Source organism: Canis aureus, chromosome 5 (genome assembly GCF_053574225.1).
Source record: "Canis aureus isolate CA01 chromosome 5, VMU_Caureus_v.1.0, whole genome shotgun sequence".
Taxonomy (NCBI): domain Eukaryota; kingdom Metazoa; phylum Chordata; class Mammalia; order Carnivora; family Canidae; genus Canis; species Canis aureus.
This window is the reverse complement of record NC_135615.1, coordinates 82,281,372-82,307,818: the sequence shown is the minus strand read 5'-3', so window position 1 is coordinate 82,307,818 and position 26,447 is coordinate 82,281,372. Positions and strand designations below refer to the sequence as shown.

Sequence of the window (26,447 nt, the reverse complement as noted above, 5' to 3'; positions counted from 1 at the left end):
CCCTTTTGCCCTGGGGTCAGCGTCTCTGCATGAGTTCATTCAGCAGAACCTCCAGACCCACCTTCACTTTTACCTGAAGTGAGGCACAGCAAGAAAAAATTTTCAGTAGAGTTAAGCCACCGATATTTTGGGGTTTATCTGGTACAGCAGATGGTGTCACCTCAACTAATACAGGCTCTTGATCGAAGGCCCGGCTGGGACAACCCTCTTCCCAGTCACCATCTCTGGGTACAGCAGAAAGGGAGTGGGTAACAGGCAGTTGGGGGAGAAGCTTGAGGCCAGTGGGCCCTGCCCCTATAGTTCCTCAGCTTCTGGAGTCTAGACCCCACACACACACCCAGGGCAGAGGGAGAAGGCCGGGGGGCACCCACGTGCCCTCAGTCGCCTGGCCCACAGAGCCTTGTGCCCCCATCTCACTGCCATGAATTCTGCAAGGAAGGTGCTGCTGGGACAGGAGGCTTCTCAGGGCACCATTCTCCTGACAGGCCCCTCTGGCCAGCCCTCAGGATGCCATCGATATTCCTGCCTCGGCCTTAGGACCTGGTTGCCGCCCTCTTCCTTAGGTCGCCTGAGAGTTGGGAGTAGGGATCAGCTGGGGGTGTTCTCAGAGGCGCTGGGGAGCAGGCCAGCCGCCACCTGGTCCTGGTGCCACAGCTGTTCCGCCAGGCCATTGAGCACGTGGGCAATGTCGGCCAGGCCAGCCCGCCCATCTAGCGTGCGCCCATCCGCCAGCCGCCGCCCTGGCACACTCTTCACCCGCAGGAGGGGCAGTTCCCAGGTCTGCCGGAAGGCTGTGAGGTCACGCTCAGGCACATCTGTGTGCATGTACTGGTCAAATCTGGAGGAGGGTCAAGGAGCCTGGCTGGGTGCCCCTGCTTACCGGCCGCCTTAGCCCTCCTCCTTGGGCTGGTGCAGGGGAGGCCCCTGCTGCCTTTAAGATAAAGTCCATGGGGGACGCCTGGTGGCTCAGCAGTTGAGCATCTGTCTTTGGCTTGGGGTGTGATCCTGGGGTTCCGGGATCGAGTCCCACATCAGGCTCTGTCTGAGGAGCCTGCTTTTCCCTCTGCCTGTGTCTCTGCCTCCCTCTCTGCCTCTCATGAATAAATAAAATCTTAAAAAAAAAAAAAAAGTTAAAGTCCATGGGACTAGGCCCCACAACTGGGCAGAGGCAGTGTCCCTGATACCCTTGCTCCATGCCTTGCCAAGTGTGGCCTCTGACTGTTCTAGGGGCCACCCAAAGGATACTTGGAGCCGATGACCATCCTGACAACACCAGGGGCCTCTCCTGCTACTCGGGCCAGCTGTCCAGGGAGGTCTTCAAAGGAGGCGCGGTCGGTGAAGGAGAAGAGGAAGAGGAAAGCATCTGTTTTCTCCTTGCAAGCCTGGGGATGGAGAGGCTGATGTGAGGCTTGTAACCCGAGGCCCTGAGAAGTCTCAGCTCACTCCTCCCTCCACAGGCCCAGAGCAGGGAGTGACTATCCTAGGGCAGAGCTCAGGCGAGGACCCAGTCCCCCCTGCCAGCTCAGAGCTCACCCACGTGGGGCAGCACCCTCGGCCCATGCCCAAATCTGGCTCCTGCAGAGCAGGCAACAGACAACTAGCTCCTCCCAGACCCTCCCAGGCCCACCTGCCTGCTCACCGGCAGCATGTGATCGAACTTTTTGAGTGCAGACTCCCCACAGTCCCAGAACTCAAAGCGGAACATGACAACACGGTCGCTGACCTGCAGCTTGGCTGGCCAAAATACCACGGTGGTCTGGATGCCTGGGGAGGGTCAGCCATTCAGCATGGGGGAGGCAGAGTGGAGAGGGGTAGGTGGCCAGGAAGAAATAGGAAGAAGACATGTCCCTGGTGGGTCACCAGCCTGACGAGGAAGATACAGTCGCTAACCTCAATCTGATGGAGAAACCGACCTGCCCTAGATGAGTCGGCTGGGGAGATGCAGCTGTAGCCCTAGCCAAGACAAAGCAGTGTCACTTGTACGCAGAGGGAGACCCAAAGGTACTGGATACTGGAAGATGTTGCAACCTGATGGCCAATGAGCATCCAGTGGAAGGAAAGAAGAAAGGAAGAGTAGTGCTCCTCGAGCACCTGTCTTGTGTCAGCTCAGTACTACCACTAGTACTTTGGCGTTGGTACTATTATCTCTGTTGAACAGTGTAGGCTCAGAGAAGTGAAGTGACTTTTCAAGGTTGCAGAGTAAATGGTGGGACAAGGGCCAGTCTTTCCTCCACCCCAGGGAAGCCCTCCATGGTTGGACTCACCAGTGGTCTCATGGTGTACCACGGGTACCTCTAGGCCAGCCAGCTTGGCCACCAGTGCCGTCTTGCCCACGCCACTCTTCCCAGACATGAAGATCTTGTAGCTGGCTGTGTCAATGGCCACGGGTGGGGGCAGCACTGGCCGTTCCAGCAGCCCTGGGTGAGAAGGGAACGGGGTGGGGGGTGGGGTGTCAAGAGGTCAACCTGCACTTGCCCCATCAGACCCATCAACTCTTTTTTTTTTTTAAAGATTTTATTTATTCATAGAGACACAGAGAGAGGCAGAGACACAGGCAGAGGGAGAAGCAGGCTCCATGCAGAGAGCCTGACGTGGGACTCGATCCCGGGTCTCCAGGATCACACCCTGGGCTGCAGGCAGCGCTAAACTGCTGCGCCACTGGGGCTGCCCAGACCCATTAACTCTTAAGAGCCTTTCAGTGCCAGCCACCCATGGTTTTCTATACTCATTAGAGGCCTGGGACACAAGCAGGATCCCTGGATGAGCTCGGCTAAGAGCACTTGTGCTCTATGAGCTGCACCAAGGCCCACTCCAGATAACACCAAAATACTTTTAAAGTTTGATGCATGCATGAGACTGTTTTAATTGATACTATTATCACACGTTCTAGACTTCCCACATGTAGAGGCAAGGTTTTTCATCAGTGTTTCTTCAATGGAGAAATATCGGCACACATATTCTCAATTACTTTTTTTTTTTAATTTTTTTTTTTTTTTTTTTTTTTATGATAGTCACAGAGAGAGAGAGAGGCAGAGACACAGGCAGAGGGAGAAGCAGGCTCCATGCACCGGGAGCCCGACGTGGGATTCGATCCCAGGTATCCAGGATCGCGCCCTGGGCCAAAGGCAGGCGCCAAACCACTGCGCCACCCAGGGATCCCTATTCTCAATTACTATAAATAAACTTATTAGAATCAATAGATCAGATCTTTATGAATGCTTTTAATTGGAAGAAAAAAGAGTCTAAATTAGGATACATCCACAGGGCCTAGGACCTGAAAGTCCTAAGTTGTGGGTTGCCCTCTCATTCTCTGTCTTAAACCTTTCCGGTGCTTTGTTTCTTCTGGCTGGAGCTGAGCTCTCACAGCAGACGCCAGGCTGACCTGTCAGCCCAACCCTGGGTTGGCTTCATCCTGGGAAATACGAATGTCTTGTCTTAGAGACAGCAGGATATAGGTGAGGCTTACCTCTATTTAGCAGGCTGGATCTTGGAGAAGTCTGTAAGGGGTAGTGTTGAGGATAAATGGGGGGGTCTGTTGTGTAATGTGCCCAGCAGAGGGCCTGGCACCGGGTGAGAACTCAATCAACAGCCTCTCTGGTGACAGTGGTTCTTGGCAGGGTTTGGGCTGTTTCCATGTTCCTGGCTCTGATGATGGAATTAGCTCTAAGGCCTGCGGGGGGCGGGGGGGGGGGCGCGCCCAGGGATAGGGCTTCCAGGGGTCCCCAAGTGAAAAGCAGGCCCTCACTGCCCTACTTCTCTGCACCCCCCCCCCCCAGGAAACACCAGGTGACACTTGTCACCCGGGGGTGACAGGCCACAGGCACTTACCGAACACCCGTCTGCGGTTCTTGCGCAGGATGCAGGCCAGGTACTCCTTGCCCTCGGCGCTCTCGTGCCAGTCTGGAACGATCACCGAGCCCGGGGCGGGTGGTCTGGCCATGGCTGGGCGCCCCGACCGGGTGAGGAGGCGGCAGGAGGCTGAGTGGGGGATGGGGGAGGGTAACTGCCCGGAGCTGGACCTTGATGCCTCTCAACCTGCTCTCCGACTCTCCCTTGGAGCCCCAGCTCCCTCCCGGGGGGCTGGGGGGTCGGTTATGGGGCCCCCACCCTTACCCCATCAGCGCCCTGGGCCCGAGCTCCGTCCACGGTCCTGGGGAGTCACACGATCCCCGTCTCCCTCTTATTACCCGGGAGGTGCAACCCCATAGTCTCTTCTTCCCCACATACTGCTCCCCGGGGACACTCGCGGCCCTCCCCTCCCAGGTCATCTTGGGCCGTGGGGGCGGGGTGTCAGGCAGCCCTGTTTGTCCTCGGCCTCGATCCCGACCCCGGGGCCACCCAGCCCTCACCCGCAGCAGGTCCCGTGGGCGAACCGGCCCGGGCGGAGCGGGTCTCTTTAAGAGCGCGGCCCTCCAGGGCCACTTCCGCCCGGCTTGCGTCCGGCTTCGGAGCGCGCCCCTGCCCGGCCGCCGGCCTTGGGGCGCATGCGCGGAGGCCGTTGTCAGGGAGACGGCGGAGGCGGGGCGGGCTCCTCTCCAGTCCGCCGCCACCGCGGCGCCGCGCCGCCCTGCACCGGCCTCCCCCTGCGGGCCGGGGTCTCCCCCTGCCTTCCCCCCAAATCCCGTTCCAGCCCCTCCCCCGGGAGCCTTCCTGCGTCTCAGCGCCGGCCGCCGCCTATGCTGGTGCCTCCTGGGGCTTGCTTGGTACAGTGGCGCTGCGGCTGCGCTTGTGCCCTCCGCTCACCCTGCTCCTCCTGCTCCTGCTGCAGGACCCAGGACCCAGGACCCAGGACCCAGGACCCAGGACCCAGGACAGACCCCGCTGCCTTCACGACTGGGGACACAGCAGCTCAGAGGGGTTAAGGGACTTGCTCAAGCTCTTAAAAAGGAGTCAGAGGCCCACAGGATGGTGTCGGGCAGTCATTCATTTATTGATTCATCTCGTTCGTTCAGCAAGGGATTACTGGGCACCTGCTAGGTGTTCCCCTGTTCCAGGCCCCGAAGGACTGGCCCCCTGGAGCTGACATTTCAGCACCGAGGTCGTGAGCCCCTTGTCCCCTGTTCCAGCCACCAGCACCCGCCTGTTAGCAGAAGGTGGGCACCTGTGAGTGGGACAGGATGCAGCTGGGTCCTTCCTGAGAGGCTATTACACTTAATTGCCACCAGCATCTTCTTGCAGGAGGCTTCCCGCAGGACAAATCACTATTTTTTTTTTTTTTAAAGGAGTGATCTATAAATTAACCTTTATTGAAGGATAACTGAGTGCCAGACAGCGGGGGCTTCCAGAGGGGACCTCATTAGGAAGGCTTGTTTTATTACCCCTCTTCTCTTTAACAGCTGAGGAAATTCGGAGACAACATAATTACCTGAGGTCACATCACACAGCTGGTCAGTGAGAAGAAAACTACGCTTGAAACCTGGGGTTCCTGGGGTCTGAACGCCTGTCCTGCCAGACTGGGTCTCCTGTTGTTGCTTTTTTAAAACTTTGCCCCCAGGGACTAGGAGGGCTCCTCTTAGTAGTGCTGAAAGCAGCCCGAGGCCATGAACCCACAAATCACTGAGGCCTGTTAAGTCCCAAGAGAGTAGAGGGGAAGCGGCAGCGTGAGACTGGGCGCTTGCTCTCAACCTGCTTCCACCGAAGTCAGGCAGAAACACAACTGAATACCAGCCCTACAGGATCCCGCAGCTTGAAACCCTCGCCCACGCTCCCAGGTGCTCAGCGCCCTTTCCTGCCATTCTTACCGCATCTGCCGAGTCAGGAGAGGCCAGTGTGGAGCGCTCTCTCCGTGGACCAGGAGTGCCTCCGGGGCAGGGCTCAGATCTGACTTATCTGAGTTTCCGGACTTCACCGTTTAGCCCTGCCCTGTCTTGGCTCCCAGAGGGCTCAGGGAGAGCCTGAGGAAACGAAGCAACTCCGCAGAATGAGCTCGCCAGTTCACCTGGAGGCCAGATGTGAAATCTTCTTGGACAGAGAGGGAGGCTGGTGATCAGAGGAGCTAGTGGCCAGAGGTTTTTAGGGGAATCAGCCTTCACTGCCCTTGAGAGCCCAAGGAGAGGACACTTCAGTGAGCATCAGGAGCCTGTTCAAACCTGGATTCTTGGGGTCCATCCACCAGGGATTCTGCTGCAGGGGCCAGATGGGTCTATAAGCTTGCACATGGGACAGGAGCACTGGGCGGTTCAGAAGCTGGGTTCTGTGTGGGCCTGCTGGGGCTGCCAAAGCAGAATCCCACAGACTGGGTGGCTTGAGCAACAGAAATCTCGTTGCTCACAGTTCTGGCAGCTGAAGCCCGAAATCAAGTGCCAGCAGGGTTCTGGCTCCTGGTGAGGCCTTTCGTCCTGGCTTGCAGGCAGCTGCCTTCTCTTCACACTGGGGGCTAGAGCTTTAACATATGGATTTTAGTGGGGGGGGGGGTGTAGAGGGGAGACACACAGTTCGGTCCATGACAGGTCCACAGGTGGAAACACGGCTGCCGGGCAGGAGGCCACTCAGTGGTGAGAGCCTGGGAATGAGGTGATCAGAATTTCATTTTGGAGGATGCTCATGGGCCATTTTGGTCTAGTGAGTTCCACTTTGCTGTTCCCCCTCTGACCATTAAATTGAATGTTCCCCTAAGCAAGATGCTTCTCCTCTTAAGGCCTGAGGTGAAGCAGGTGGACCATCTATCTAAGAGCCCTTCTGGTGTAAAACTTCCTGATTAATCCACTAATTTCTTCATGGTTTGGTCTCTCTCCATCTCCAAATTGTTGAGCACCTTCTGGACAAGGCCTCATAAGGTGTGGAGAGGATTTATCAAGGCAAGGAGGGACAGTCAACCTGCCTGGAGAAGTCCGCGGCCCAGGTGTGCAGGCACAACAGGCCTGAGGACCTCGGGGGCAGAGGTGGGTGGGCCGCCCAAGGAGACTACGTGGAGAAGGGATGGTCAGATTTACGTTTCTCTTCTTTTGCCTGGACACTGCAGCTGTGTCCTGTAGGGTTTCCCAGCTTGCCTTCTGGAATGCCAGAGGCACCAGAGTAGCCTTTAGGCAACGTCAATCCGGCAATGTCACAGCCATGCTTATAGTTTTCCAGTAGTTTCCACTGCGCTCAGAGTAAAATCCAAACCTCATAGCTTCAAGGCCTTCTGTGACTGGCCCATGACCACCTCTCGCTTTCACGGCCACTCTTCCCCTTGCCTACGACACTCCAGTGAAGCTGGCCTTCTGTTCCCACACAGGGCCACTGCACTGTGGTGCCCACTACCTGGTGCTCTCTGCATCTCCCCCACTAACTTCCTATGGGAGGAGCTGCTTCACCTGCGGAGGCCTTCCTCCTCCCCCACTGGATGACGCGCCCTTACCCCCTAGGCTCACTCCTTCATGTCGTCCTGCTCTGGATTCTGAAATTGTACTTTTTAAAGATTTTTAAGTAAACTCCCCATCCAACATGGGGCTTGAACTTACTATCCTGAGAGCAAGGGTTGCATGCTCTACTGAGTCAGCCAGGCACCTCTTGATTCTGAAATTTTAAATTGTTGGTCTCTCTCACCTAGAACACAAGCTCCGTGAGGATAAGGCCCTTTTTGTTCTCTTTTACCCCCGTAATCAGTCTGCTCGACCTGCAGTAACCCAGTACCAGACTGGGTGGCTTACATAACACAAATGTGTTTTCTTAGTTCTGGAGGCTCAAAATGATAGATCGAGAGGTTGGTAGGGGTGGGAGGAAAGATCCGCTCCAGGCCTCTCTCTGTGGCTTGTAGGTGACCTCTCCTCTTGTCTTCACATTGCCTTCCCTCCGTAGGAGTCTGAATCCAAATTTGCTGTTCTTCCAAGGACGGACAGTCACACTGGATCAGGGCCCACCCTGATGGCCTCGCTTTAACTTAATTTCCTCTGTAAAGGCCCTATCTCCAAATATGACATTCTGAGGTGCTGGGCGTTAGGACTTAAAAATTGTTTTTTTTGTGGTGGTAGGGGTGATGGAGGGACACAGTTCGGCTCATAATAATCCCCACTAGCTAGTGTATGTCTGACACATAATAAAAGCTCAAAAGAAATGTGTTGGCTGACTGGCTGTGGCTGCAGCGTAGGGAATGGCCTGAAGAGGCTGTGCCTGGAAGGAGCGGTTAGGAACCTGGGCAAACCACCTGGGCCTGAGTGGGTGAAGACAAGTACTTGTCGAGTATGTACGAGCACTCCCTGTGCCAGGCCAGACGCTGGAAAGACCACTGTGGAGCAGACTGAGATCGTATCACCGGGCAACTGCACTTAGAAGCAGGGCGGTAGGGTAAAGAGGAAGGACGGAATAAAATGTCCAGATCCTGTTTAAATACAAGATTCAGGGCTGGAGCTGCCAAATCATCCCCAGGGAGTTTTTTTGAGCCTGGGATGTGCCAGGCCTGCGCTTGGCAGCAAGGCTGGTGTCCTTGACCTGGACAGCCTCACGCATCACTTCCCTGCTCACAACTCTCTAACGGCCTCCCCTGCACCTAGTCAGGCCCACCCTCCCTCCCCGTGGCCTACAAGGCCCACCTGCACCCTCTGCTTTCACTCACATACTCTAGACACACAGGCCTTGCCTCTGCTCCTTGAATTTGTCAAGTTCATGCCTGCCTCAGGGCCTTTGTTCCTGCTGTTCTCTCTGCGTGGCTGCCCTTACATTCAGGTCTCCGCTGAAATGTCACCTCCTCAGAAAGGCCTTCTCTGATGAGCCCGAGCCCATCACACTTTGTCACGCCCCATTTTAGTTTTCTCATGGTCCTTATTTGGAATGATGTTGCTCAGCTTTTTTTTTTTTTTTTTGGTTGTTGCTCAGCTCTTTATACACTTGTCCCTTCTCCCTCACTGCCCCCCTGAAATATAAACTCCACAGGAGTGAGTCTGGCACACAGCAGCAGTACATGCTCGCTTACTGCAGGAGTGGGCGCTGGCCTCCTCCTCCCTTGATCCAGTCAGCCACTGGGGACTGGGTTTTCTCCCTATACATTAAGTGTCCTCTTGGGGTCGCCCTCACCTGGGTCCAGACCCCAATCCTGCCTGCCTTTCATCCTCCTCTCCAATTCATCCTCTAGTTCCGCCCTGTGCATTTAGGTCACACTGATCTTCTCACGGTCATATCTGGAAGGGCTGGTTCCACCTGGTTCCACTCGAATTACCTCTACTGGAATACTCTTCTCTTCCCTTGGCAGCGGCCACAGCACCCCTAGGTGCTGGGATTCCCTAGCACTTTATCTGATTTCTCTCCTAACTGGAGTAAGTACAAGCTTTTACCTTTATCAAAATAGAGCCGTTTCCTGACTTGATTTAATCTGGCTCCTGCCATTTTTTAAAAGATTGATTTGAGAGAGAGAGAGAGAGAGGCAGAGACACAGGAGGAGGGAGAAGCAGACTCCATGCAGGGAGCCCGACGTGGGACTTGATCCCGGGATCATGCCCTGGGCCAAAGGCAGGCGCTAAACCACTGAGCCACCCAGGGATCCCCCTGGCTCCTGCCATTTTAATTCAATAATTTCCCAGTAAACTTAAAGTCAGAGGACTTTTCATTCTCTACAATTTAAAAATCTCCTCAAGGTTGTTTCTTTTTGTCTCCTGCTCCTCTAGCCCTGGAGCTCATGGTCGGTGTGTAGGAGGGGCTACCCCAATGGCAGGGAAGTGTGTCTGGGGGTGGGGGGGCACCCACTCCTTGGGCATCCTCTGTTCTGGACCTTGGGAGGGGCCTCACGTTCTCTTCCTTAATTTTGCCATGGCGCCATCTGTCCTGGCTTCTCCTCCCACTGTGGATTCTGGTCATAAGCTTCTTTACCTGCTACATCTGAGGAGGTGACTGTGGTCATCAAATCTATATGGGTCGCTCTGTCCTGCCCTCAGCCCCTAAATACCAGCCCTTCTGGATAAGCCAGACCTCCCAGGGCCCCTCTGCACCTTTCCTGGACCACGGGGAGTCAGTCTTCCCAGGGTGAGGCCTGGAATCCCCCAGAAAGACATTATTCTCATCTGTCCCTTGCCTCAGTTTAGTGGGGTGAGGCTGGGGCAAGGAGAAACCCATGTCTTAGCTCTCTCTGGCTTCCAAACAATTCTCCTGCCCTTGACTGGCTATGTTGGTTACAGACACTTCTCTACCTCCTCCGTAGCTTTGGAGTCTGATACCTTGGACTGTCTGTGGCTTTTGAAGCTCAGGATGTGTCACCTTTGTGCAGCCTAATGGGATACCTCCCTGGCTTGTGACGAGGTTGTCCCAGTGTGAGGGGCAGTACCTGTCGGGCTCTCTGGGCCTTGCTGACGGGGGAGCAGGAACTTCCTTCCTCCTCCCAGGTTTCTGCCTGGTAAGGCCTGGCCCCTGGCCCCCGCCCCCCGCCTCTTCCCTGCTGTGTGTGGGCAGACAGGTTCCCTGGTGGGTAACGCACACTCTGCCAGACCTCTTAAGCATTTACTTAGAACATCAGCTCAGCTTTGTGTGTGGTGACAGGGCCTGGGCTCAGAGCCCAGCCTGGTGGGGAAAACACTGGCTTTCCCACAGCTGGGGGCTGGGGCAGAGAGGGCAGGGGGGCAGCCAGGGGGTGGTGCTCAGAAATGTGGCAGAGGCTGGGGATGGGGTCCTACCCAGGCCTTACAACAGAGGCAGGGGAGGAAGGGGCATTTTACTCCTCCGGCCCATCCAGTTTCCCCGCTGGGGCCAGGCTGGGAGTGCCTGGGATGCAAACCTTTCACAGGGTGCCTCCGCGTGGTCTTTTGGGGAAGCACACCTATTCCACAGATGAACAATTACTGCTGGATCTAGACGAATTGCTAACTTGTGAGGCTAGCAGCATCATGCCATGTTAGTGATAAATCGGAGGTTCAGACGGGATCCGGGGGCTCCTACGTGGCCTTTTCAGCTCTTGAGTTGTGGGATGACTTGTCTTAGCCCAAAGTGACAGAACTGGCTTTTGAACCAAGGTCTTTTCTGGTTGAAAGCCAGCCCATGTCCCTGTCCTGCAGCCTCTCTAGGAAGCCCTTTCTGAGTTGAAAGGGCATGGAGGGGACCCTTAGTCCTAATCCTTGACCTGATGCATACATCAGCTTACCCCTCCCCTGTAAGTTACCAGTCTCTGCTTGAATGCTTCCAGCAATGGTGGAATCATGACCTCGCAGACCATCTACAAGAGCTCTGGACTGCTGTCAGCAGTGGTATATTGTAGGGGAAGGTGGGAAGGCAGAGAAGCAATGAACACCGGTTCCCTGTGGCAGCACTACAAGCAGACCAGTCTGCAAGACTCTGAGGTGATGCCTCCTGTCTTGCGGGACATGAGGGTGCTCAAAGGCTGGCCTTTCGAGGGTCCCCAGATGAGGGTGATGGGAGGCAAAGCCTTGGGCTGTGGGGCTGGCTGAGGGTAGTGACATGTGCAAGGCCTTGGTCTCCTGGTCTGAATCAGTGATTCCTGCACTGCCTACCCACAGAGCCAGCTGGGGAAGAGCAGCAAAGGCCTGGGAAGGAGAAGGGGAGTGTGGAGCTGCCCTTCCCCTCGCTAGGTCCTGTGATTTAAAACTAAATGGGCACAGGCCTCTGGTCCATAATACCCAGGGGAGTGACCAGGGAGTCTTGTGCAGTGGATGCCACCACCTGCCAGGCCTGGGGGAGTCATGGATCTTCTTTGAGCTGTGTTCTCCCCAAACTGGCACATTCCCTCTTCTCTGCTTCCGCACACCTTCTGACCTGAGGCTGATCATGTTGCTGTCTTCATGTTCAGGTCATCTCCGGAGCAGAAGCATGATCAGTGATTAGGAGCATGGCCTGTGGTAGGGACAGACTGAGTTAGGATGCTGTCTGGGAGGCCCACAGGCTGAGCTATCCCGAAGGCTGGGGGCATGTGGGGCCTTCCTCAGGCACTGATGTTTGCCTCCTTCCCCAGGACCACCGAGCACCCCTAGCATTCCACCCACCAAACACTGCCTCCTCTACAACATCCCTACACTGCCCAGGCAATGCCTGAATTCCCCCAACAGTGCCAAACTGGTTCTAGTTCTTCCCAGCAATACAGAAATGTTTCCCCTATTGCTCCTACCCACTGGACCTTGTTCAGCCCAATAGACCCACAATGAGTAAGTACAACCCTTCTACAAGGGCAACTGTGAAAGAATACAAAACAGTCAGTCATTCTACCTCTTGCCAATTCAATAGAGGCCAACACATGGTGCTGGGCCCTTTGTACTGAGGGCCCTTCCTCGGGCCACACTCTAATTCGCTGTGTGTCTCAAAGTACAGGAAACAGAATGAGAGCTGCAGGGTCACAGCACCTGAGCAGGGGACAAGTCACTACATAGTATGCACTGAACGAAAGGAACATAATGGTACTTGGCCCATGGTTATAAGAAACTGCCACACACTCAGCAAGTGGCTTCGGCACTGGAGCAGCCCCCTACCCTTGTGAAGCCCGTCTCCTTCCAGGCACCCTCGCAGCGGGGAAGACTCATGTCATCAGTCCCCAGCTGACACTTCCAGATCAGGAACCCACTACGTGTGCCCTTGAATCTAGGCAGAAGAATACCTGATGTGCCAGAGGCAGAATTCAACTAGCAAACCAAGGAATTAAAGTCCAAAAGAGAGATTAAACAATGAAACAATTCTGACCTGATTTATGGCAGCAGCTGCTACTTACTGCTCTCGAGAGGCAAAAGCCTCAGAGGTTCTCACGGTGACATCTAAAAGATGACCCAGACAACCATAGACACGCATAATCCTTTGCAGGGACATGCTTGTAACAATTTACACAATGTGCCCAGCCCTCTCCTTCATGATCCTGTATTTTCTTCCAGGGTTCATTATAAATAATAGCCACCCCCTACTGAGCACTTACCCTGTGCCAGGCAGGGTGCTAGTGCTTTCATATACAACTTTAATTAACCCTCGTGATCCTTTTAAGATAGAAACAACTGTATCTACAGACTACGAAACTTGTATTCGAGGTTAAGCAGTAAGTAGGGGAAGGCAGGATTAGAATACAAGTTTCTAAGGTTTCAGGCCTATGTTTCTAACCGCCATTTGCTGTGCTAATTCAAGATCCTGGGGCCTTGTGTCCTCCTCTTTGCTTAGGAAGCCAGCGATGATGTGGTGGTTGTCCTGGCCCCTGGGGTCCTGCTCCAAGCTCATCACCTCTCTGGGGTCTTCACCAAAGGGCAGTACCTGAGGCTCTGAAATGCCAAGTCCTTTAAGCATGACAGGGAGTTGTTTTTTAATTAAATGACACTATCCCCAGGGAAGGGCAACTCCCTACCTCTACCCCAAAACACAACCCCCCTAAAGGAGGAGGGCAAGTTTTCCAACTACTTTGCTTCCAACTTCAATCTCCAACCTCAACTGCTCCCCATTATGGTTCTTTCTTCTTTTCTACTAATAAAACAGTTAAGACAATTCTGTCCATTTCGTTTTATTTGTTAAATTGCTAAAAAGTCATCAGGGAAAACCTTAACAAAAAATGAAATTGACAGATTTAAATATCAATGAAGTCCACTTTTCATTCCTACACTGTTATGTGCCTAAAATGACCATCTCAGGGTAAGCCACCTGGGACCCCTGAGTTATGGGAAACATCACTCACAGCACCAGCTTTGCCAGGGCACGATGGGTGTGCGCTGACATGAACCCTGGTTGGTGGGAAGGGAGCAGAGCGAGGAAAGAGAGCAAGGGTGGAGCCAAGATAAGGGTTGCTCTCCTATGACAATAAACACAGTGAGAGGGAGCCACTTACTGGTGACCATGCAGAACATGCCTTCTGCAGTTGGTGGGGAGGCTGCATGGGACGCAGGCCTCCAAGTTCGGCTTCCTTGCCCCAGGGTGTGTTCAGGTCCTCCCCACTGACTTATGCGCTGGTAAGAAAGCACAGACAACGCAAAGCAGAGCACATCACCATGCCAGGATCACCACAAGGACAAGGACAGACAGACAAACCCACAGGAACATCACTTTTAAGGGGAAGCAAAGAAGCAAAGCAGAAGGAAACCCAGAATGATAAAGTTAAAGGAAGTATCCCTCTGTTCTCCATCAGCTGGTGGCTTTCTGTTCTCCAAAGTCAAGACTTGTCAAGTTGGTTTTCTTTTGTTGTCCTCTTCGTCTTTTCTTTATTTTAGAGTTCCAACACAGTTCCTGGGATAGTTCGTGGTTTTAGCTCTTGATGTAAAACTCAAACATTAAAATCAGATCAATCCGCAGAGGGCTGGGAGGAGAGGATGCCCAGTATTACAACTAAATTTAAGCTTGTATCAACACCTAATTCTTGCTGTTAAAATACATAATTGTGTGTGTGTGGGGGGGTGAAAGGATATTTGTGCAGCCCACCACCCATGTTTACAAGAGTAGAAATATGAACGAAAATACAGAACCCTCTCTGCTGTCCAGCCTGTAAAGTGAGAAAATGGAAGCTCTGTCCAAGAGAGAAGGAAGACACCAAGACTGTCACATGAGGTCAATGAGGCGGCCGGTGAAGTCATATGACATGGGGCTCTCAAAGGCACACTTGCAGGAATGGAAGGGGTTAAAGCTTCAAGTAGAAACAAAATGTATTTTAAATACTTAAATACTGACAGATATTTGCTAATTTAGGTGCTCCTGAAGGCTAAAGAAATGGTCTCATTTTTCTCAGTGAATTAAGACAAAATTGGCATCATGTCAAAAACAGAGTTGTGGTTAACCTGACCTGACTTGAAGCATCCATGGTGCTCTGGAAATGCTCTCTGCAGGCGGGACACCTAAAGTTCCCCTACACGTGTGGCTTCATTAGGGCCTGAGAACATAACTACCTTGAATGTGTGGAGTCGCTCTCCTAAGGTATCTGCCCACAGTGCCCAGGACCATCAAGACCAACACCACCAGGCAGATTTTTCTTAAGGAGCTGTAAACAGTCTGGTTCTGAGTGGTCTGGGTAATACTGGAGGCCATCATCACCTCTGCCTGTGTTTGGGGAAAATAGAGGGAATCCACAAGCTAACAGCTGGCTTAGGGAGGCCACAGGACAAAGGGAATGGTCACAAAGTTGAGATTCTGAACTTTCAGGCTTCCAAATACTTTATATTTAAATAGGAACGGAGTTTGGGGATGCTGTCCATGCACAAACGCAATGTCATAAACAATGTTCAGCAATAGCAAAAATGTAATACCTAATCTTACAGGCTAGCTTTCTCTTGTGAATAAGGACCCCACATGATCTAACAGTCTTTGCCAGAGGAGGACCAGCAACAGCCCCAGAGCAAGGTGTCTAGCAAGCCGAGTGCTGAGCCAGGAGTAGGTGGACACCACAGTAAATAGGCACATGGTAGTTTTGTCATCTAAGGGAGCACATGGAACAGTTTCTGGAACACAGACCTCTCCCTATGAGCTGGCCCTTCCCTGGGCTTGGCACCAGGGGGGCTTTCCCACCAAGACCACATTGTAAAAGCTAATGGCTAGGGGAAAGAATTCAACATGATGTAATAGGAGAAAACACACTTTATCAGACAGACTGCTAAGTGCTGGCCTAAAGCCAGGACCCAGGGCCAGCTGTAGCAGTCTTGCGCTTGGGAAATGCTAACAAGAAAAAGGGGGGCGTGAAAGATGGGAAATGCAATGTTTTGAAATTCAAATCCTAAGGGCAAAGTAAAAATCTTCTTGCCACTAATGAGAAATCACCAAAAATCCACATTTAAATGGTGCCATTTGACTTAACTAATCTCTTACATCCAGGCCATGGTTTAGAGACTGATAATTTGTAACTTCTTATATCTAGCAAAGAAATGCTCTAGTTTGTTGCACCGCATCTCAGAAATGGCATAACATAAAAACCCAACCCTTATTTGGGGCACATGTGAACGAGACTGTCACAAAGGAGACACTGCTCCCAAGGTCAGTCTTGCATCAAAGAGGGTAAGCACAGGACACTCAACCCCATCACTAGTCAATAGCCTGACAGAAAAACACATGTCACAACAGGGGCAGAAATCACTTCTAGAAGGAGCTATTACTGGGTTTCCCTTCCAGGATCAATTTCCTCATTGTATAAATATGGATGGGTATGCCCAATGTGCTTTGGAAGTAAAAAGAAGCCCACAAGGAAAAACCAGTATTTTCTGCCGCTTAATGGATTTCTCATGATACTAGCATCTTGGAATTCTCTACTAGGCCCCTAAGTGATACCAGAGAAAGGGTCCCAGAAATATCTCTAGGAGATTCCCCGGGCACCTTAGCTTTGTAAAAGAAAGTGAGAAAGCGGATAGGGCTTTTAAAAAAAAAAAAGGGAAAAAGCAGCTTCTGCGGATCAAGTTTTAAGGGAACAAATGCGGTTTTTGGCAAATTGCAATCAAATACGATTGTCAGAAAATTCCAAAATCAGACCCCAATATGTTTTCTGAGACACAGAGGGAGAATGCTAAAGACCAGTGGACACCAGGTAGACAGGCATCTCTGCATAAACACTGTCTCATGGTGATCCCAGCACACAAACGTGGAACAGAATTCCTGGTTGGGCAACTTTCCTCAGTCACAAGGGCAGAACGGGGCCTGGCAGAGGGAATGACCACAAAAAAAAGTTTGCACAGATCCTCTCTGGTTTTAAAAGGAAGGGAGGAACAGTTCTCTACAGGCTCCTTTCACCCTACCAACTTCCTGGAGCTCGTGGATCGAAAGCCTCCACGTGGGCACCTTACACACGCTTTCTTACTCTCACTCCAAGAAGGCCACATAAAGATTTATGGGGGCTCTTCAGTTGCTTTAGGTAAGTTCTGACATTAGTTTGTTCCCTAAATTCTTGGTCTAGTTACCAGCAAAGTAGAAAAAGGCAGCACAGCCTCTGCTAAAACACAGCAACAAATTTATCTGAACCAGGACAGAGACCTCTCCCTCTTTGTAAACAGAGTTGGCTATATAATATATATTTATATATTTATATATAATTTTTTTTCTTAATGGAGATTTGATCCCAGCCTGGAGTGAGTGAGGTTGGGAATTGGGGTTTTGGTTTATGGTAGTAATTCTGTCCTTTGTTTTCCCAATTCTCAGTCCAAATGCTTGCACGCTGGAAAATTAAAAGCCACAGAAAGGGAAGGGGGTTTAGAACACATTATCTCTTTGCTCGCACAAAGTACAAGGCGTTTGTTTTTGGATAGTACTTCACATTCTGTTTCTTGTCCATGAGTCCTCCGAATATGATGAGTTCACCCCTGCCTTGGACCACTGTATGCAGGCTGGTTTCAGGAGGTCCAACCACAGAACTGCTATTAAATACTTTCCATTTGACCCGCCCCTTCTCCTTGGTGTCTTTAATGTCTAGCACATACATCTGCATGGGCTTGCAGTTCATACTCTGGTACAAAGGTTTGCCAACATTTAGGGACTGTGGAGGGTGGTGGCCCAGGCGGCGGGCAATGGGAGGTAAGGAATGTCCATCTCCTTGGGCAGGCCCGGGACGGGGAACGGGCACTGTTTCTCCACTGCTCAGGTTCTGGCTCCCAGGAGAGCCTGGGGAAGACCCCAAAGGAGGGCTTAGTGCTGCGGAGGCTGAGGGGCCTTTGGATGACATTGCTTTGATGGCTTCTAGGCTCCGACGCAGGGCACCTGGGGAGACAGCTCCTGCAAGGGCACTGGCCACGTGTGGTGGGGTGTGCACACCATTCGTCTGTTCAGGAGGGTGTCTCATGCTTCCCCCAACTGTCCTGTTGTCCACACCATCCATATGATTGCTACTCGAAGTGGGTTTCAGATCCCAATTCAGATCTATTGATCCTAACCTCAAATCTTTCTGATCTGGTAGTGACCCTCGCCGGGAGGCCAAAGAAAGTCCCATTTTGAGGTCATATCCTTCAGTGGTAGATGGAGTGCTAGGAGATACGGCTTGCACAGGGCTGTCCAAGGAAGAGCCACCTATAGCTGCTGTTCCTGGAGACAAATTGCCACCATTGAGGATGGGAGAGCCATCTCCTCTGGCTGGGGAAAGGCTCCCTTCCCGGGAACTTGAGGGGGTCTGCCTTTGGGCTCTGGGCCTCAGTGTTCCCCAGCGGCCATTAACACAAGGAGCTTCATCCATACTCCTTACTGGAGACTGAGAGCGGTACTCTCGGGTTTCAGGAACCAGGGCTGGAGGGGTGGCGCTGATAGGTGAGGGGCGGGAGTTCAAACTGGGGCTGAGTGGGGCTCTCCCACTAGGTGCCTGGCTGAAGACCACCACACACTGCCCCACCTGAAAGACAAAACACCTGTTCAGTTCTGATCATTCATTTAAGTATCAAACATTTTATTATGAGTACCTGGGCAGGCCAGGCATTTTATAGGTACCAGAGATACAGAGATGAAGATAATGTGGCTACATTATTCTAGGCTAGCTGGGGGACACAGGCATGGGAACAATCTATGGCTGAAGCATGACAAGTGCTATCATCAGAAGCATATCTGCAGAATAGGAGTGGGGGGGAGGGAGGAATTAGTTCTTGTTTGGGGACCCTGAAGAAAGGTCACAAAGAGATGCTTAAAGCTGGCACTTAAAGGGGGCGCCTGGCTGGCTCAGTCAGTGGAGCGTGTGACTTGATCTCGGGGTCAGGAGTTCAAGCCCCACATTCATCATAAAGATTACATAAATAAATAAACTTGGGGCGCCTGGGTGGCTTAGTCATCTAAGCATCTGCCTTCAATTCAGGTCATGATCCTGGGGTCCTGGGATCAAGCACTGCATCAGGTTCCCTGCTCAGCAGGGAGTCTGCTTCTCCTTTTACCCCTTCCCCCCACAATTCATGCTCATACATGCATGTGCTCTCTCTCAAATAAATAAACAAATCTTTAAAATAAACTTAAAAAAAAAAAAGGATCAGTGTGGCTCACACAGGTTTCCCATCTAGAGGTTCATATAGAAGCAGTGCCCAAAGAGCAATGGTTAATGGCCGTTTCTTTTATGACATCAAGGTGTTCATTATTTCCATACTAATTTGCTTGGAAATCTGACAAGCCCCTTTGGTTTCACAGTTAGGACCCTTCTCTGGCTGGCCTGTCAGTGCCCTGCTTACCCGGCAAGCTGGGTGGCACCATAGTTCTGGGGCCCCATGGTCTTCATTTTCTACCTTGAGTGGCTGCCAGGCCCAGGGGCCTGAGTGCATGTGCAACAACCAAGCATCCTTGAAGAGCTAGAAGAGAAGCACCAACAATAGGACTTAGGTGTAGTACATTACACAACACACACACACACAGTAGGAATTTCAAAGCTGTGCTCTCTGGTCTAGAGAGTGTGCGGGCTCTTCAGAAAGAAGGGCAACATTTGTGGTCACTCATTCCTTCATTCATTCATACACTACCACTGGCCTGGAACGCGGAATTGTGCTTGTAATCCATGAATCACTTTTAAGTGGTTTTGAATTGTGTGTGTGTGTGTGTGTGTGTGTGTGTGTGTGTGTGTGTGTGTGTTGGGGGAGAGGGTAGATAATATATATCTGTAACTTTCTGAATCTGCATTCTTAAATTCCAATAAACTCTGGCAGTTATCAGTTTGTTTTTCTGTCCTACCCCTCCTTGAAAAAATGATAGCCACAAACCTTATTGCCTAAAGAGGAAATGGGAGTAGGAAGGACATAGACATAAATATGAGTATTCAAGAGATGAATGTCTAGGAGTAAAAAGCACTTCTCACCCTACAAAAAAAAAAAGAAAAGAAAGAAAGAAAAAAGGGAAGGGGAAGGGAAGGGGGAAGGGAAGGGGGAAGGGAAGGGGGAAGGGAAGGAGGGAGGGAGGGAGGGAGGGAGGGAGGAAGGAAGGAAGGAAGGAAGGAAGAAAGAAAGGAAGAAAGAAAGAAAAAAAGCAGAGTTTGGCCAGAAAATACCATGGTTATATACCTGAAGTGAAAAAGATTCTTTCAATAAAAAGAATGTTATGCTTACAAGGTGAGACAGGGAGCAAGTATGAACCCCTAGCAGCATCTGCCTTGGAATGCGGCACCAGCAATACTCACAGCATTGGGACCGCCACATCCTCCAAGGATTAAGATAGTTGCATCATCTATGACAATCTAGGAAGAGGAAGACATTTAAAATAAATCTACAAAGACAGAAGCATCTGACCTCCTATGCATCAGTGGTATATGAAAATAGCCTACCCAGATCCCAAATGAAAGTATTCTAGTCACCATAAGCTCTCCATTCTCCCAAACCAAGTCAATTCCCATCCTTGTAAACAAATTACTGATGATTCACCTGAATGTATATATTCCTTGTTGATCAAACATTAACACGAGTGTACATAAAATGCAGGTTCTCTTGAGAAATGAAACAGCAAAGTAAATGCTTTGGGGAGAGGTGTAATACAAAGCCACTAAAAATAAATACAACCCATTAGAGGTTGAAAAATAAATACCAGTAAAAAAGAACAACAAAGTCTCTTTGGCTTATGCATGTTGGCAGCTTACCTGACTCCCTCCTCCCTTTCCCATCCTAACTGGAAGATGCTACAGTGTTTGCTGAATAGTTATTTTAATTCCTGAGCACCTGAGATTGGCCACCTCGAGGATGAGGACTGGGGCCAGAGATGTTCGGCTTGGACCACGCCCACTGCTCAAGGTCAAGGACCCAGACATCGTTGCTCCTATAAGATAAGGGCATAACGTTGAAGGAGTTGGGAGCTCCCAGGAACCACAGAGCTGATATAAATGAAGTTACATTCATATTTTATTTTTTAAATTATTAAGTAGGCTCAATGCTGGACATGAGGATTGAACTCATGACCCTGAGGATCCAAGAGTTGCATGCTCTACAGACTAAGCCAGCCAGGTGCCCCTGAAGTTACAGTTATAAAGATGCCTAGCAAAGTGCCATGATCATAGAATCTTAAACTATATTTTTCTTCCCCTTCTTTCCCTGGAACCCATCTCAAGACCTTCAAACCTTTGCTATTCCCACTGACCCAAAGGCCTCTTTTGAGTCATGTCTGCACCCATATACTAGTACCTAAAGTAAGAATGAACTGGTGATAGCAGGAAATAGCTACTGGTCAAGATATAGTCTTTCAAAAGCAAAAACCACAAGGAAGAAAAAAACTGATGCAAAAGGTAGCTCTATCATTGCCCAGGAGATAAAGATTTATTGATTCTGGCTACAAAAAGTAATTTCATCATAGCTACTGAGATCTGCAGTTTTATCAAGGACAGACTGGCATCTCCAAACCCCAAGGGACCAGTATGGCAAGCACACACTACTGGAAAGCAGTCTATTTTATTGTCACCTCGCTAAGGTCATTAACTCATAAAGAGGGATGCAGGAATAAGAATGCTAATACCATAAAGCCTTAAACTTTCTCATCTGGTTGGGGTTGGGGGGCTCACAGACTCTCCACAACTGTTCTGGATTGGAAGATGGGACTCTCTTGTCTAACAGAGAACAGAGTTGGGTCTGGAATGCTTTTACTGCTGACGGCTCATCACCTTTCCTCTCATGACCATTAATGCAGCTACCACCAACTCAGATGAAGAGTGATTCAGATGGGTGGCTCTGGCTCTTGACTCTGGCCTGGGCTGGCCAGTTGTGGCCAGAGATAGTGAGGACAGTGGGTAGGGAGAACCACCTCACAGAAGTGCGTCAGACCTGACAGTTTTCTTGCTCCTACCCACTCCCCTATCCCCTCTCATTTGGAGAATGAACCATTTTCAACCAATCCTGTCAATCTACCTGTCTTCTCTAAAGCCCAAAAGGACATGGGCTGGGTCATAAACAGAGCAAGTAAAAACACTCTGTGCTTCTTAAAAGGTAGCCTTTTGTAGGCACAGCTAGAAACAGACAAGGTAGAGGCTGCATCAGAATTTGATCCTGCCGAATGAACAACACACACAAAAAAAAAAAAAAAAAAAAAGATTTTACACAGCTCTGATTTTATGGAGGAAGTTTTTCAACCTATTGCTCTGTGATTGCTGGGAAGCAATGATTGGTTGGATTAATGAGAACCATGTTGAGGAATACTGACCTGACTAGTTCACGCTTCTGACCTGTTATTCCCAGGAGTATTTACCTTCAGGTTGATAGGCAGCAAACCAAATATACTTACATTTGCCGGGATCCTAAGGAGCCACCAAAGACAATCATTTTATCATCTATCACACAGGAGGAATGGCCAGCCATGGGAGGTGGCCCATGGGTTGTCACAATGCAGTTCCACCTAATAGAAAAAGAAAGGAGGAAGCCAGGAAGTCAGCATCACCTGTGATGGTCTTATGTGTTTAAGGTGGAAACAGTAGGTAGGTGCCCACTTTAAAATGACAACCCTATCACCTTTAGTAGAGATACTGTTAGGATAACAAATGGAAGATGGCAGAAGGTATTTATGCCTTTCCTACAAACCTGCTAAAGCTATGCTCACCTTCAAGTTCTCTGTGTGTATGGCTTAGAGGTGGGGTGGAGAGATGACCAGGGAAGCCATCATGGCTCCTTGGCCACTTCAGCCTAGTGTGCTAAAGGAGCACCACCTTCCACTTTTCTACAGTCTGGATCAGCTACAGCTGCCAAGAGCCCTGTACTAAGTAATCCATTACAAGGAAAAAGAAAAAAGAGTCAGGAATCAGTTCTGGAGACATAGCAGGGAACAATGGATCCACAGCACACCTGGGGAATTAGCAGCCAAAACTGAAGAGCCTCCTGTTTTCCAACTGGCATATTTCAGTTTTCTAGTTTTCTTTTAACCCTTTAAAAAAACTTTTTAAAATTTAAGTTCTATACTTAACATGGGGCTTGAACTCATAACCTAGAGATCAAGAGTCACATGCTCCACTGACTGAGCCAGCCAGGCTCCCCTTAGCTTTAGGTTTTAAGGCGGGTCCTGTCAATTCTCTGAAACTGTCGGCAAACCTGGGTGTATGTAAATTTTTTTCCTAGAAGAGTCCAGAGCTTTTACCAAATTCTCAGAGATTCCTGGACACAAAAAAGAGAAGGTGTCCGTCCATTCATTTGAAATCTTTTAATCCGGACTGAAAGGATCTTATCTTTGTGGCTTACCAGTTTTTAGAGGGTGAGTAAGTGTGTATTTCATCAAAGAATCTCTCTGGTTGGTGTAGGGGATATGGGCTTGGTCGTGTCCAGCCACCAAACAGCACCAGCAGGTCCTTGTACACGACCAGAGTTGCTCCAGCTTTAGGGGAAGGATAGGACCCTAGGAAAGGTCAACAACATCATGGTTAGGAATCAGGGTCTTATAAGCCACAGGTAGGTTGTCTATGGATCACCTTCCTCTGAAAGAGCCACAAAAGGGGAACCAACACTATGAAACATAAGGAAAAGGGAGAGAACAAAACTGGTCTGCAGGTCTGACAGAAAACCATCACCAATTTATACTTTTTTTTTTTTTTTTTAGTTTTATTTATTTATTCATGAGATACACAGAGAGAGGCAGAGACATAGGCAGAGAGAGAAGCAGGCTCCATGCAGGGAGCCTGATGCAGGACTCGATCCCAGGACTCTGGATCACGCCATGAGCCGAAGGCAGGCGTTTAACCACTGAGCCACCCAGGTGTCCCTATACATCTTTTTTTTTTAGGACAGTTGACGCACAATGTTATATTAGTTTCAGGTGTACAACATGGGAATTCTACAAGTTTATATACTATGCTAAGTTCACAAGTGTAGCTGCCATCTGTTGCCATATATCACTCTTATAGTATCAATGACTTTCCATTTATACATCTTATAATCAGAACAGAGAGACCGGAGTTGGAGGAAAGTTACTTATTTTGCTTCCCTGACATTAGAGATGAGAGTACCTATCTCATAAGGCTGTTCTGATTATTAAATAATACACCTGAAGCACATAGCACACTGCCTGGCACACAGCAAATAGATGCTCAATAAATGTTGACTCTCTTGACCATCTTTCTTTTCTCTCTCTCTTTCTTTATAAAAAAGACTTTATTCATTTATTCATGAGAGACACACAGAGAGAGTGTCAGAGACATAGGCAGAGGCAGAGCAGGCTCCCTGCAAGGAGTCTGATGTGGGACTCGATCCCAGGACCCCAGGATCACGCCCTGGGCTGGAGGCAGGTGCGAAACTGCTGAGCCACCCAGGTGTCTCTGACCATCCCTTTAATAAGCTGACTAGACCCCATACAGGAGAGCATATAAGGAATCTAGGGAGTACATATACAGGCTAGTACCTGGATGCAATGTAAAAACAGCTGCTGTCAGCAAACTTGGTTAAAACAGAGGCAGTGTGGAGTTCTTTGTGCTGAGTCACATGTTAGCATGGTGACCTCTAGACCTCTAGCTGTGGGCCTCAGGAGCACAAACGGGGGCAGAATTTCAGGCTCAATATGAAGGCATTCCAATGGAGCTACAGGCTTTATACCAGTGGCTACCAAGGCCCTCGAGGCTGGACTTCTGAGCTATAGTGACCAATTTTTGAAACAACAGAAATTTGGTTTATGCTAGAAAACCCTAGGAATAAGAAACGTCACATAGAAGCATGATTTTTCAGAGCCTTTTCTGTCTTTTAAATAACAATCACTATTTCTCCTAATCTCTTACTCTACATGCTACCTTTAGTTTGCTTAAGACCAAAGAGATTTTCCTCAATACCTAGGTGTCAGTAAATACTGTAATATTCAAGGAGAAAAGTTTTGTTAACACTGAAGGATCCATTAAAAAAAAAAAAGTTAAGCAGAAGGAATCTCAACAGTATATTAAGCTGATAGCAGCTGAGGTGCTCCCATTCAGGTGAGGAGCTGGGCCTTCCCCTTCAGCAAAGGATTTGGGGAATATGGTTTGAAAAGCCCTGCTTAAACTGCTTTAATGGTATTGATGACAAAGTCTCAAGGCTGAAAAAGTAGAGCAAGAGGCTGTCTTCCTTGGGATCCAAATGAAGAGTAACTTACCATGATCTACTGAGAAGGTAACAATCATCAGAATATGGAGTAAGCATCTAAGAGTACTCTGTAGCATCAGCAACATATTTTGAACACTTTCCTAACAGAATAGACATCAATCCAAACAGGATCTGATCACAGAAATGAGTCTTCTCTAGGAATGATTCTCCAGTCACTCAGCAGCACTGAGAGAATACTGACTGAAGTATTTCATGAGCTTTGCTCTCACTACCCTCATACCCTACTGGAATCATGACTAAGGGGGCTGCTGTCCTCAGAGTCTTATGATTTCTAGTTAAAACTTTTGCCTTTCCAGAAGAAAGCTTCCTAGACCAACTGGTTAGAAAACCTAATATATAATGGTGTAGTTAAAATGCTAGTATTACCCCAAAATGATTTAATTTGCAAAATACCAAACAATGCTTCAAGTTCTTGCTATTACCTTGGAACTCCTAAATACTATGAAAAAGTTGGAAAAAAACAAATATTTTTTTAAAAATTTATTTATTTATGATAGTCACAGAGAGAGAGAGAGGCAGAGACACAGGCAGAGGGAGAAGCAGGCTCTATGCACTGGGAGCCTGATGTGGGATTCGATCCCGGGTCTCCAGGATCGCGCCCTGGGCCAAAGGCAGGCGCCAAACCGCTGCGCCACCCAGGGATCCCCCTTTTCTTTTTTTTTTTTTTTAAAGATTTATTCATGAGAGACACAGAGAGAGGCAGAGAGAGACACAGGCAGAGGGAGAGGCAGGCTCCATGCAGGGAGCCCAACATGGGACTTGATTCAGGGTCTTCAGGATCACACCCTGAGCTGAAGGCAGTGCCAAACCACTGAGCCACCTGGGCTGCCCTGCATATACTTTCAATCAGTAATTTCATTTTTTTTTAAGATTTTATTTATTTATTTGAGAGAGAAAGAAAGCACAAGCAAGGGGAGGAGTAATTCCATTTCTAAGGATTAATCCTTAGAAATGATTGCTGGGCAAAATGAAAAAAGAAATAAATAAAAAGATGCTCATTTGAAGTCTTAAAGTAGACTAAAGAATATTCATGTAAAAAATACTATGTGGCAATTAAAAATTATGTGGCTCTTTATTTGTTTTAGAACAATCAATATCCATTCCTTATTAGGTGAAAACTGAAAGCAGCAACTGACTGTGAGCCTATGTTTAGGGGGTATGGGGAAGGTGGTAGGAAAGGACGGGTGATTAGATTTTTTTGAAGATTTTAATTTATTTATTTATTTGAGAGAGAGAGCACGTGTGTGCGTGTACAGGGTGGTGGTGGTGGTATATGTGTAGGTAGTGTAGGTGGGGGGACAAGCAGACGGGGAGGGATAGGTAGGCGGGGAAGTATCTTAAGCAGACTCCTGCTCAGTGCAGAGCCCCACTCAGGGCTCGATCTTATGACCTTGAGATCATGACCCGAGCTGAAACTAAGAGTCAGGTACTCAAGTGGGCCACCCAGGAGCCCTGGGTAACTTGATTTTTAAGAGAATTTTTTTTTTTTTAAAAGAGAGAGAAATTGGGGATCCCTGGGTGGCGCAGCGGTTTGGCGCCTGCCTTTGGCCCAGGGCGCGATCCTGGAGACCCGGGATCGAATCCCACGTCAGGCTCCCGGTGCATGGAGCCTGCTTCTCCCTCTGCCTATGT

The 26,447-nt window shown here is 49.7% G+C and overlaps 2 protein-coding genes across 8 annotated transcripts in view; both read right to left on the bottom strand.

Annotated features, from left to right (window-relative positions):
• Positions 1–111: 111 nt before the first annotated feature.
• Positions 112–6,227, bottom strand: CPLANE2 (ciliogenesis and planar polarity effector complex subunit 2). Of its 3 annotated transcripts, none has more exons than XM_077899486.1 (6): positions 5,742–6,227; positions 3,829–3,978; positions 2,265–2,417; positions 1,640–1,764; positions 1,246–1,382; positions 112–838 (listed from the first exon to the last, which is right to left on the bottom strand). In XM_077899486.1, the coding sequence occupies exons 2-6, from the start codon at positions 3,938–3,940 to the stop codon at positions 589–591; spliced, it is 777 nt and encodes a 258-aa protein (XP_077755612.1). In that variant the 5' UTR covers positions 3,941–3,978; positions 5,742–6,227; the 3' UTR covers positions 112–588. The 3 variants fall into 3 exon arrangements, with proteins under 3 accessions (XP_077755612.1, XP_077755611.1, XP_077755613.1); XM_077899485.1 differs by lacking the exon at positions 5,742–6,227 and adding an exon at positions 4,350–4,506; XM_077899487.1 differs by lacking the exon at positions 5,742–6,227 and adding an exon at positions 4,114–4,339.
• Positions 6,228–13,365: 7,138 nt separating this feature from the next.
• Positions 13,366–26,447, bottom strand: part of FBXO42 (F-box protein 42) — a 101,299-nt gene continuing 88,217 nt past the window's right edge. For all 5 annotated transcript variants that reach the window (XM_077899468.1, XM_077899471.1, XM_077899470.1 and 2 more), the window contains 6 exons: positions 22,935–23,088; positions 21,991–22,101; positions 20,442–20,538; positions 19,910–19,966; positions 18,975–19,091; positions 13,366–18,157 (listed from right to left, as the gene is read on the bottom strand). In XM_077899468.1, coding sequence (XP_077755594.1) covers positions 17,042–18,157; positions 18,975–19,091; positions 19,910–19,966; positions 20,442–20,538; positions 21,991–22,101; positions 22,935–23,088 — 1,652 coding nt within the window. In that variant the 3' untranslated portion in view covers positions 13,366–17,041. The remainder of the gene's footprint in view (positions 18,158–18,974; positions 19,092–19,909; positions 19,967–20,441; positions 20,539–21,990; positions 22,102–22,934; positions 23,089–26,447) is intronic.